At 42.8% G+C, this 13389-nt stretch overlaps 1 protein-coding gene and 1 long non-coding RNA gene across 5 annotated transcripts in view; one reads left to right on the top strand and one right to left on the bottom strand.

The window, feature by feature from the left end:
- LOC123348010 overlaps positions 1–13224 on the top strand; it is a 47611-nt gene extending 34387 nt beyond the window's left edge. The window contains exon 3 of the long non-coding RNA XR_006573144.1: positions 12534–13224. This is a non-coding gene — a long non-coding RNA (uncharacterized LOC123348010). The remainder of the gene's footprint in view (positions 1–12533) is intronic.
- BMP7 (bone morphogenetic protein 7) overlaps positions 1–13389 on the bottom strand; it is an 81079-nt gene that overhangs the window by 23970 nt on the left and 43720 nt on the right. For all 4 annotated transcript variants that reach the window (XM_044985213.1, XM_044985214.1, XM_044985212.1 and 1 more), the window contains one exon: positions 1430–1622. In XM_044985213.1, coding sequence (XP_044841148.1) covers positions 1430–1622 — 193 coding nt within the window. The remainder of the gene's footprint in view (positions 1–1429; positions 1623–13389) is intronic.

Here is a 13389-nt window from a genome sequence, read left to right as displayed (position 1 = left end):
TTGCCACCCCAGAATCCATAAGCAGCAGGAGGAAGAGGGCAGTTCTTTCTAAAATTTTACACTGCTTTGTCTATGATCCCATTTCTCTCCTCCAGCCTTCCCCTCCTAGTACAGACACATACATGCAGTGCCTCTCTCCCATCTCTGCTTTACTGCTCCATGGCTAGTGGACAGTCCAGACCTGGTAAGAACTTTCTGAAGGGGTATGCTGTACTTACATTCTACCGAATTTTCACACTGCAATTCACGTCACCACAGGAAGCTTTATAACCCCTGAGTAGGTACCATACATGGCAATGAAAGGATTAACAGAGTACTGAGTGGTGTCAGGCTGTAGACCATTAAGATTTGTTGGCATTCAAGCATAATGAATTATCTCTAAACCAAAGTATAAAATTATATAAATACACTTTTCCTGAAGCTCTGGCACTTCCAATCTCTAAAATGGAACAAACTATACTTCCTAAAGGAACCAAATTCTGCTCATGGTTACCTCACTACATTAATCCAGGAGTTACTTCACTGAATCTGGATTTACACTGGTAATAATTTAGGGTTGCTGGGCATCTGGTTTTCGAGCAGAATACCCGGTCGAAAAGGGACCCTGGCAGCTCCAGTCAGCACTGCTGACCAGGCCGTTTAAAGTCCGGTCGGCGGTGCTGCGGGGCTAAGGCAGGCTCCCTGCCTGCCCTGGCTCAGCACAGCTCCCCGGAAGTGTCCGGCATGTCCAGCTCCTAGGTGCAGGGGGAATCAGGGAAGCTCTGCGTGCTGCCCAACGCTGGCTCCGCAGCTCCCATCAGCCGTGAACCACTGCCAATGGGAGCTGCAGGGGCAGGGCACAGGCAGCAAGCACCATGCAGAGCCACCTGGCCTTGCCTCTAGTCACAGGGTCAGACATGCAGGCTGCTTCCAGGAGCAGTGCGGCACCAGGGCAGGCAGGGATCGTGCCTTAGGCCTGCTGTGCCGCCAACCAGGAGCCACCTGAGGTAAGCGCCGCCCAGTCTAAACCCGTACCCCGAACCCCAGGTTGGAACCCCCTCCAGCACCCTAATTCCCCCTCCCACACCCAAACCTTCAACCTCAGCCATGAGCCCTCTCCTGCACCCTGAGCCCCTCATTTCTGGCCCCATCCCAGAGCCCACACCCCCAGCTGGAGCCCTTACCCCCTTTCACACTCCAGCCCCCTGGCCCTGCCCAGTGACAGGGAGTGAGGGTGGGGGAGAGTGAGCGATGGAAGGAGCGGGGCTGGAGTGAGTGGGGGGGGGCAAGGCCTCGGGGAAGGGGTGGGGCAGAGGGTGGGGCAAGGTGTTTGGTTTTGTACGATTAGAAAGTTGGCAACCCTATATTAACTAGGAGCTGTAGAACCTAGCCCTGTATTTTCACTGACAGTTATACAATATTCTCAGTATGCTCTTTTCCAGTCACTCACCGTCCTGGGTGCTCCTGCAGTACCTGGTAGACACTTATCTGGAATGTTTCATTGTCAAACCGTTCTCGGATGTAATCCTTATATATCCTGAACTCGGCAGCAGTCACTGCTTCCCCCTCTGGGATTCTGGAAAGATCAAACCTGAACTCCCGATGGTGATAGCGTTGATGATGGAACTCTCTGTCATGCTCCACTGAAACAGAAAAACAGCCTATTAGCCACCAGCTTTTGTTTAGTTTCTCTATCAAGTAGCTTGCAAGTAGCCCAAACAGAGGAAGGCATGAATATTTGACTCCCTCACTGCATTCTGCTGTTAAATTTCTTACTAGTTTTAGCACACGTGCAATATGAAACTAGTGATTGCATTGTCTCCGAAACAGTTGTCATCAGACAGTGCATTGAGTAATGCTGACTTTTGTCTTGTAATGATTTTTGGCAGAGCTCTGCTTGATAACTCTTTCCGGGCATTTGCCACTACCAATGTACAATCTGCAGTGTGAAGGATCTAAAAGTGAAGGTTGGGATTTTTCAGAAGCACTGACTGTTGAAACAATGGGAACAGAGTGAGACCAGAACTGAGTACTTCTGGAAATCCCAGCAAAAGATGTTCCAGTTCTTACAACCTTTCTCATGCTAGTACCCAATGTTCTGTGCCAGTGGAATTTGTTGTGGACTCAATGAAGTTACTGAATTCTGTTCCACAATGTCTTAAGCTTTCATTTGTAATCAATCCTAGCCCATAAAGGCTGTGACAAAAAATCTTCAATGTGAGTGCCTTCCTAAGTCTGCAAATTGACACCCGGTGACAATAGCTTTGAGATGGGTAAAGCATCAAATTCATCATCAGCGTTTTAACTCTGAAGTTTAAAGATTTCAGGCTTCTCCCCACAACAAATCTTATAAGTCACCTCCATCTCAGCCAGCAAAAGGGAGGAAAAGAGGAGACCTGGCCTAGGGTGACCAGATGTCCCGATTTTATAGGGACAGTCCTGATTTTTGGGTCTTTTTCTTATATAGGTTCCTATTACCCCCCCACCCCCATCCTGATTTTTCACACTTGCTGTCTGGTCACCCTACCTGGCCCCTTCCCTGTGTTAAAACCTCTGCCTCTGGAGTGCCAATAATGCAAATCACCCCCCAGCCGTCCTGGATGTCAAATGCCCCATTTCGCACTACTTCACTGTCAAAACTTCTAGCTTCCTTGCAGCAGCTCTTACATTGCAATGAGGGGTTTGTAATGTGTGGCACATTGCAGACTGAATATGTGAGGGCAGCATAAAGTGAATTTAATTTCAAAATGTGTGCTGTGTGCCTATTTTATTATTAATTTTCACAATTAATGCACTAAAAGTCTTTTTTTCTTCTTTTACTGTACTTGGGGCTGCTGAAGAACTCACCACTAGAGAATAAAAGCAGAAGCCTGTCTGCAGAACTTATGTCCAACTTGGTACATAGTACCTAGGACCACAGCTAATATTCCCTTACAATGTACACTGTGTCTGATAGAGCAATAGTAATGGCAAATGTTTATTGTTTGTAGTACGGTGATGTCTAGAGTTCTGACTGAGAGAAGGGCTCCACTTCAAACAGAGTAAGAGGCAATTCGTATTCTGAAGAACTTACATCTAAATAGACAAGACAGTCGAAGGTTGGGGAAACAGGCACAAGGAGATGAAGTGACTTGCCAAAGCTCACAGAGCATGTCAGTGGGAGAGCTGAGATTAGAACCAGGGTCTCCTAGGTATTAATCCAGTGCTCTGTCCACTAGACGTCACTCAGGTAATTTAACTTTAAGATTTTCTTGGCAATGATGGTCTTTTTCTATGGACCTGATTCTCTCCTGACAGCAGTTTTTACAGTGATGTAAATCTATTGACTTCAACTGAATTATTCCTGATTTACACCAAAGTGAGATATCCAGTCATCAGTGTATAAAGTGCTATTTAAATTTACAGTGCTATATTGTACATATGTTTAATAATATTGCAGTTACTGATGAAGCACCAGTGAGGCACTCCTTTGCAGTGGAATAGACTGTGGATAGTCTTGGGAAATCAAATAGTAAATCCAACCACATCTACAGAAATGGGTCCAATACTATTTTACAGTTGGCTTTACATTCCTCTTCAACTCATACATTATATCTACTAACTATTTTGTGGTTCTCAATTTACGGCTGTATGGTAGCCTTTAAGGGACACACTATTACAGTTGACAGTAATAATTGGGATTCATCTTAATGCAGGCTTTTATGTATCTACCCCTCACTCCCTCTAACCTCTCCAAGACAGAGGCAATCAATTTCAGTAAATGCTTTAGCATGTTGGGCATTCTAAGCATGCATTGAATGAACACAATTATTGCTCCAAAACCACTCATTCTAGTCCTATCTCTGCTGCTGACGCCTAATGTAGCCTTATATAGGTCACTTAGTCTCCCTATATCTGAACACGGGGTGTGGTGTGAGAATTCATTAATGATCTAAAACTCTTTGAAGATGAAAAGTGCCACATGAGTGCTAAGCACGAGATTATTAAAAATGCCTTGTCTGGTTTCCTCGAAACTATTCCCAGCAAAATAAAGTTCACTGTTAAACTGGCAGAGTATAATTTCAGCCCCAAAGGAATTTGTTTGTGCATAAATTATAAAGGAGTTTAAAAAAAAAAAAAGGAGAGAGAGATGTTAGAACAAAATGGATCCTGTACCCACAACTATTGAGTCACTGATATTATATTGGGTGTTTTTAATTATATTTCTGGATAACCTCACTGGTGGTAGGGTGTCTTTCAGAGAGTTCCAACAGCAGAATATACAGATATACCTACTTCCAAAAACACTTATGGATGAATTTTCAAAGGAAGATGCAATGTGTGTTTTTAAGTATGAATGATATACATCTCACATATGCACCTTTTGAATATGCATGTCTGATGGTCACCATCTTAGCCAGCACTTCAGAGAGTGAATTGGAGAGTCTGGATCTGAAAGCATTGGCCTCTACAAGTTGAGCTAAAGAGTCAGGCTCTGTAGCTAGCGGCTATTACAAACAACTATCCTCTGTGAATTGGGTTTGGGAGTCAGAGTGATCTCTTACACACAGGTCCAGCCCCAGGGTTTTTGCAGCCCCAAGCAGCAAAAAAAAACCCCGCGATCAGCTATACCACCACTGCTTCAGTCTTCGGCGGCAATTCGATGGCTGGCCCTTCGCTCCGAGAGGGAGTGAGGGACCCGCCACCGAATTGCCACCAAAGAGCTGGACGTGCCACCCCTCTCCGTTGGCCGCCCCAAGCACCTGCTTGCTGGGCTGGTGCCTGGAGCCGGCCCTGCTCACACAGTGAGCAGCGGGTTACTTACTTTCTCTGCCCAGAGCAAGCTTGTCCTGAATGTTTGAGGCACACAGCTGTTCAAAGCCTTGGACATCTTGTACCCTACATTTGGATGCAAAAATTGCTGTTTGATGCCTGACTCACTGGGTACATATGAAAAGGAAAATTCTTATGGCTGAAACTAAAGCACACATTTCAGTAAGCTCCATTGTTGAGTCCTATAATAATTACGCCCCACTACTATGAAAAATCAATGGCCCAGAGTCATGAAGTTAAGATCCCCAAACTTTGAACTTTCCCAGACTTTGGGGATGTTTGGATATAGGGTTTTGGTTTGGGCTATTTCTAGTGTTAAGAGAAACATTCCTATGGCTATATAGTCATTAAAATCATGAAAATATGTGGATATGTAACTGAAGAAAGAATCCCAAGAAACCCTTCAACTCAGTGTTTGTTTTCCCTCTTTTTCTTTGCACTCTGGATGTATTTGCTGACCCAGAAGTAACAAATCCTTTCAGAACTAATTTATGAGAAACACTGACCCTGAATCAACATCTGTTAGATGACTGCAGTAAATCTTATTACATAATTAAACACCAAAATCTATGCTAAAATAATTCTAAGGGTTTGACCTTGTTCTCATAAGAGCAAGATACTTCATAATGAAGGCTGAAATCCTATCCTTAATTCATACTGCTGTGCTTTGATATTTGTGCACATATGGTACAGTATAGAAGATCAGGCACTGTTTGTTAGACCCCAGCAATACCTTAAGCACAACAGCATGAGGTGAGCAGGAGAGTTTTGAATTTCCTATTTTTGGTGGGTGTTAGTTAGACCTTTGACAATGCTGCAATATGGCTGTTTCTGATTAATTGCCTGAGAAGTGTTAGCTGGAGGTATTTTCAATAAGAGAGGAAAAAATGGCCTGATTCTATTTGAAAGGTGTTCACTGTTACAGTGAGACAATAGAATTGTGATGGTTCTCTGAATGTGACTGTAGTTTCTCTTTTAGGCCCATAAAAATGTCAGCTATCCCTGCTGACACAACAGACCATCATGAGAACCTCTGAGTCATTCTGAGGGGATTTAATCTAAGGGGTTCATGAGCCATTATATATTTCAATGACTCTCTTGGAAGTCATGGTGGCCTACCTTGTCTATGGAAATTTGTGGGATATATAATTAATGAAATACAGGCTTTCACCTACAGATTTAGAGTTCACATTCATCCGAGGTCAGTTGTGAGTGAAAATCATTACTATCCAATGGCTGTTTAGCTGACGCTCTTAGTCCACTTCCTAATGGACAAGTGCCCAATCATAACCGTTGGCCCCCTTGTTGGAAATCTCAGCAGAGACATAGATGATGGAACTGCCATGACATACTGACAGGGCAGTATGAGAGGAAGCTGGCATTGCCACTCTCCCTGCTGCACCCGCTCTGGGTCAAATAGAGGACATAAAATAAAAAGAGGACACAACACACATAAAAGTAAATGGGAGAATGTACCCTAGTAACTATCTGCCTTTAAAAAATAAAACCATCTAGTATGACTTGTTGTTACATACATTTGGGACCAGATTTTAAAACAAGTTAAGTGCACAGTAAGCTTGGCAAAATTGTGCACAAAATTATGCATTACGTTCCGGTAACTGCATATATAAATGCAACTCTCTCTCCATTTGCATGTGCATATACTCAGTTTATGTAAAATGTGTGTGCAAATGAGATATTTGGTTAAACGTAGGGCTCAAAATCCACTCATCCACAATCAGTTGAATGGGTGGGCTAAGAAAAACCCCATGTGCTTGTATTGTAATTGCTTCAAGCATCCACATGTTGCAGTTCATTGCAGAAACATTAGGTGATGATCTTCTAGCAATCCTTTACTCCTTTGACATGTGCCTTTGTCTGAGTGGGAAAGGAGATGCTGAGGAACAGATGAAATCCTAGCAGCAATGAGCGGAGGAGCAGTGGGTCATGACAGAAGGAGCAGGACACCAGTTAAGTGTTCGGGGAGGAGCAGAACAGAGCAGCAGGCTTAGTTGTCATAGTAGCAGGTAAATATGGGGGCCCCAGGGGCATAATTTCAGACAAATTTGAGGGTGAAGGGGAGTGGCAAAGTTGTGTCAGCATATCAATCGTTATTGTGATTATATTATATTCTGCAATGTCTGGGGATAAAAAGTGGAGCAAATGAAAAGTTGGGGGGTGGCCAGAAACTCTCCCCCTTTCCCCTTGTCCCATATCAAATGATGCTCCTTGGTTGGAAACACAGAAGTAAATCTAGTTTGTTTGAAAATCTGGCCTCTCATTTTCTATCAACAATTTGAATAAAAGCTTGTCTGACTATCCAGTACAGAAAGGGCCTGTGTTCTCTGTGAAGTCTTGATGATTTATGTTCCTTCAGACCTACTATGTTGCTGCATTGCAGTGATGCAAGGTGAGGCAATGTGGCATAACATGAAATGACAGTGAACAGTTAAAAGAAAACACACTGGACAGTTGTGCTCAGTCATAATGGTGACTGAGCACCTGATCCAAATGTACAGGAATACTGAAGATATGAATACTAAAGAATCCATGGCATTTGAAATCTGCAAAATCTGCTTGACAGATTCATATTATTTCTAAGTGTTTTGACACAACCCTAAATTTATTGCTTGAGACCAGGGGTGAGCAAACTTTTTGGCCCGAGGGCCACATCTGGGTATGGAAATTGGATGGTGGGCCATGAATGCTCACGAAATTGGGGGTTGGAGTGCGGGAGGGGTGAGGGCTCCGGCTGGGGATGCGAGCTCTTTTAGAGTGGGGCAATAAATGAGGAATTTAGGGTGCAGAAGAGGGCTCCGGGCTGGGGCACGGGGTTAGGGTGTGGGCTCCAGCTGGGAGTGTGGGCTTTGGGGTGCAGGAGGGTGCTCCGGGCTGGGACCAAGGGGTTCAGAGGGCAGGACAGGGATCAGGGCTGGGGCAGGGGGTTGGGGTGCGGAAGGGGCCTGGAGTGCAGGCTTAAGGTAGCACTTACCTCAAGCAGTTCCTGGAAGCAGTGGCATGTCCTACCTCCAGCTCCTACGCAGAAGCAGAACCAGGTGGCTGCGCGCTGCCACGTCCGCAGGCGCCACCCCTGCAGCTCCCATTGGCCACAGTTGCTGGCCAATGGGAGCTGTGGGGGTGGTGTGGGGAGCCCCCTGGCTGACCCTCCATGTAGGAGCTGGAAGGGAGACATGCTGCTGCTTCCAGGAGCCACACAGAGCCATGGCACGCATGGAGCGGAGCAAGCCCCCAACTCTGCTCCTTGGCTGGAGCGCCAGAGCAGGGCAAGCCCTGGACCCCGCTCCCCAGCAGGAGCTCGAGGGCTAGATTAAAACCTTTGAAGGGCCGGATGCGGCCCCCAGGCCGTAGTTTGCCCACCCCTGCTTTAGACATAACACTCGTAATATCAAAATACACACATTTTAACAGAGCTTGAAAATAACCCTGATGAAACATTCAGAACTCTAGGTGTTACACCTCAAGCTAAATGAGCAGTTCTAGACTGAGAAACCAATGACCACATTTTAATGTCTGATATGTCTCAGTGTCTAGGATAAAATGTACCTCATTGGAAAACTAGGAATCTTAACTTGTTTCCAGGCCTAGAGGTTTTCAAGCTATAGCACATTAAGGCTGAGATTAAGCATACCAATTCTCACCGAATTCCAAAGGATCTGAGTGCCTAACTCTTTTAGGCTCCTTTGAAATCACAGTTAAAAATCACACCATTGTGATTACCATTATATCTTTTTTCCCTCTAGTTTGATTCTGATCCGATTTTAGTGTTTACTGTCTTAAAATTATTAGAACTAGAGCCTATGCTATAACTCAAGCAGCTCACAAGAACACCATCAGCTATAATAATGTCAGAATTGAAGGCAGGGAAGGGATAAGCAAGACATCAACATTTGTTTTATTAATTATTATCTATATAAAACTTTCAAAGCTGAACCTCCTCTATAGCTCTGTCTCTCAACAAGGTCAGAGAAGCTGTTTAGCTCGTGCACTGCTGCTCTCATTGAAGGCCATCTTTTTTCCTGTGTTCAAGAGGACATACAATGGCCCAGTTACATGAGGAGAAGAAAAGAGCAAGTCTGATACATGTTTGCAGGATCATAGCCTAAGTTAAGAGGAGAAAATATCAGACTTCACTCCTTTCTTCACCTCAGCGTTAACAAACATGTTAGCAGAGATCGAGCACAGTTTTCTTGACTAGTGCATAGAGAGATTTTTTTTTCTTACAACGGTGCTATAGATTACATCATTCTACGTGGTATGAACATTTAAAAATCTGCCATGTTTGACTTCATGTTTCAAAACACTGCTCCCTTTGACCGCATTCATCCATGTGGAAAATGACTGTCCCACTCGTACAGACAGAGCCAACCATGTTCAACACTAGTCGTAACAAAGCACGGTCACCCTGTTATACCCAATCATGCTTTGTTACTATGGAAACTGAATTCTGTGGACTCTGACATCAACAGGGCAACTCGTTTGAGTATATGGATGATGGGGATCCATGCTTGATACCTGATGTCAAGTAGGCCAGAGTTTTAAGTGTGGACACAGCCATAGCACATAAGTTATTTAGCAGGAAAGTGTGCTAAAACCCTGCTAGGACAAACAGGATAGCACAATTTCAACTCTAGCGCTGACAAGTTCAATATGTAAATCAAAGGTTCAATGAATCAGAGGAATAATTTTGCAACAATTCACATGAACTTCAAAACAAAACAAAACAAAAAAAAGGCATTCAAAGGCATTAAGAGTCTGATTCCAAGCCCATTGGAGCCAACTGGAGTCTTTCCATTAACTTCCATAGCTTTGAATTAGACTCTAATTCAGCACTGCTAAATTCTGCTCACCTAAGGAAAGTAATTATTTTTATGCACAAGTAAAATGTATGAGTTTATCATAATCATCAATGTAAAGTGTTATGTCAGAGCTAGGTATTATTATAATTAGTAGTAGTAGTAGCGGTAAAGAATGGGTGAGCAGATTTTTTTCATAGGTTGGTAAATCCATACTTTAATCTTCCTGGAATGTTTTCATGGTGCATTTGGAAAATGTTTTTGAATATTTAAACATACATGACAATTATCACTAGGAAATTTGTTTATTATTTTTGTATAAGGCATTTTATTAAAGTCTCTAAACTCTTACTGATCTCTAAATATAATGATGACTTTCTATTATATGGAAAAATTAGAGTGTTGTTTGTTTCCAATTCACAAAGTGTTAAAAAAAAAAAAAAGTGCCAAAAGGAATGTGCAGTAGGATGCCTGTAACTTCTTTTATCCCAAAAAAGGCCATGAGGGATTTGTGAAGGACTTTAATCTCAAATAGATTAAAGGTCCTGAATTCCTGAGGCTGAAAGATAAGTCAAAGGAAAATAGATTCCAAAAGACACCACCACCCCACCAGCAGCTTATAAGACATGTAATAGTCTCAGCTCCAAAGTCGTCAACCCAGTTGCCTGTGAAACCCACCAGGGATTCACAGGCCAATGAAAAAATTTGCCACATCTTGGCATTAAACATCTTGCTTAATATCTTTTCATATACCATGTATGCTTATTACTGTTGACCCCACTAACAGAAGTAGGTATAGATTGAAATGGGAAGGAGAAATCTTTTCTTTTAGCAATTTCAGATCTATGAGAAATAGAAATTGTTTCTTAGGTGATCACTATAGCTAAGATTTTCAGACCATTTTGGTACATATTTGCCTGCCTTATCTGTGCAAGCATTTAGGGTGACTGAGGACATAAACTGGCTAACTGCACATGCAATCAGATAATTTTTCATACATCAATACATCTATTTGATTTTTGCATGCACAATTTTTTGCACACATGCACAATTTTAATACCAAAAAAATCTAATCAACAAAATACTGTGAACTTAGCAGAATCTTTCTTGCATTAAGTTAATTTTAAAAAAGATCAGAGGCTTGCATTTTCAAAAGTGATTGGTTTGGGTGCCTCAGTTTCCGAATGCTCAACTTGAGACACCTTCATGGGGCCTGATTTTTAGAAGTTGGGTGCTCTTTCTGGAAATCAGAATCCTGTTAAAGTATCTCAAGCTGGGCACCCAAAATCACTAGTTACTTTTAAAAATGTTGGCCCCTTCTCTTTAAGTTAGTGAGATATAAGGTTGAAGAAAGCAAACTGTGGGCCAGATTCGGCATTCTTTGCATACCCAAAACTTTCAATGAAGCCAATGGGAATCTTGGCTGAGCAAGGAGTGCTGAATCAGTTCCTATATTCATCTAAGCAGAAGAGAGAGTATAAAGGGGATTGCAATAATTATATTCCAAGCCACAGTCTACTAAAGGCACATGGTTCCCTCTACATGGCGCTTTAAAGCAAGAATTACAGGGCTGTTGTGGTAAATTTACAGTGGCAAGAATTTGGATCTGTGATTGGTTTTAATTCATTCAGTCCTCTTGGCTAAAAGATTAACATACTGAGAGTAGGGAGCTGGAACAGCAGTTAAAGAAATACCCTACATTGGGAATTCTGGAAACCGAGTAGATAAAATGCCATAGATTGTGAATAATGGATGTGAAATGTCCCTTTTTTTGTGCTAATACAGTATTTGGAGGACGCTGTCAAATCGGACTGCTATGAGCTCTCCAGACATTCTAAAAATTTTCTTACTTGAAGAAAACTAAAGAAAAACAAATGCAGTCTTGATTTTTATTGGTGAAATAAGTTTACTAGAAAAATACTGTGTTTTATTTATAATATAATAATACATCACATCATCGGCAACTGCCACTATCCTGCCACATCTAAAATCACAAGTTCCCTCTAATAATATTATCATCGTCCTAGTAGCACCTGCAATGTCCTGAATGCTGTGCCAGTAACTTGCAAATAGTCCTCAGCTCCTTTTTCCCTGGCCTGGCTCTGATTTGCCCTTGCATGAGTGAGCAAGGAAAGAGGGTTTCCACAAGGAGCCTCCCTTCCTCCTTGAGCAGCATGCACAGGGCAGATCATAACAGTAGTGCCTGCACCTTCTGGGAGAGCATATCACCTAAAAAGATGTAGGAGGAGTGCTGTCATGTGCCCCTTCTGCATTAACCCCTGGGCTAGGGTGGCCAGCACTCCAGCAGAGCACCATCCTGATGAAGAGAACAACCCCTGTGCACACTGACCAGTCACAGAAAGTGATTGCGACTCCTGAGGCATGTTCTCTCCTGATGCTCCCTCAGGGACAGTGCAATACTGCCCTTTGCAGAAGGGTGTGCGCTGAGCTCATCATTTGCCAGTACTCAATTACTCTATGGAATGGAACCCTTTTTAAGATGAATAATTTGTGCTCTCATCTTAGAATCTCAAAATGTATTGCAACAATTAAGCATCATAAGACCCCTTTAATGGATGTAACAATAACGACTTTCCTCATACATATGGATAAAGTGAGGTACAGAGAGGGTAAGTGACTTATCTGAAATCGTACAGTAAATCAGTGCCACAGATGAGCGTAGAAACCAGGGGCCTGATTCAGCTCTCACTTACTGGTGTAACTCAATAGCATAAAATAAGATCAGAACAAACAGACCCTTTCCCCCAAGTCCTGATTTCCAGCCCCAAGAGTCACTATTTAGAAACAGGAGGTTGAGAAGTACATAGTACTTATTGCCGTGAACTCATGAGGTTCAGTATTTGTGCTACAGGGAAACAAACCTCTGGAGTTAATGTTTTGCCCTTAACCATAACTTCATTTTTTCAGCTTTTCATCATAAAAATAGTGTTGCCAATAACATCACCTAGCTGACAACCAAGCGGGGAGTTTCCAAACGTCTTCCAGAACACTGACTCCTTGTTATAAATTCAAGATTGCTAATCGCAATGGTGCATATCACATCTGTACTAGGCTTCAGGACTGGAAAGAAGCAACCTCCCTACTGCTGGATGGAATTGGGAAAGATGTTTTCAGTCTGCATATGCATCAGCATTAGCCATTTCTTTGTCAACAAATCCCTTAAAACAGACTATTTCTATTATGTACAGATGTCCAAGAAATAATGGAATACTGTACTACAAGATTAAACACTTTAATGTCAGCATATGTGCTGCAGGACTCTGAACAATGGTGTCATTGTATATGTACCAAAAGGGAGGGCTAAGGGAAGATGGGTTTAATTATGTCTAGAGCAGCAGCAAATTCTTCCCAAATGGAGCTGAACTCCAGCAAGCAAGGATGCATAGACTGGAGACTGATATTAAAACAAAGTGTTTGTGCCCTTTCTCATATTCACCCATTAGGCTTGAAATGGCAAACCTAGTCTTACCTGTCTGATTTCATAAGAATGGTGTTGAACCACCTGGCTTCCTAGAACTGCTGCAGCAACAGGAAGTAATGAGTTTAGATGATATTGGAAACCACCACATCCTGTCATCCCACATGTTACCCAGGAGTTTTTGAACATTAACAACATTAGGATGGTAGAGGAAAGAAAATGGTGTAGGAGTTTGTACAGTTGAAGAATGCATCTAGCTGGGATTTGAACTCAAGATCTTCAACTTATATATCAGTGTTTCTCAAACTGGGGTCGCCGCTTGTGTAGGGAAAGCCCCTGGCGGGC

The sequence above is a fragment of the Mauremys mutica genome, chromosome 13 (assembly GCF_020497125.1).
Source record: "Mauremys mutica isolate MM-2020 ecotype Southern chromosome 13, ASM2049712v1, whole genome shotgun sequence".
Taxonomy (NCBI): Eukaryota; Metazoa; Chordata; order Testudines; family Geoemydidae; genus Mauremys; species Mauremys mutica.
The sequence above is the reverse complement of the archived record's forward strand: the minus strand, read 5'-3'. Positions and strand labels throughout refer to the sequence as shown.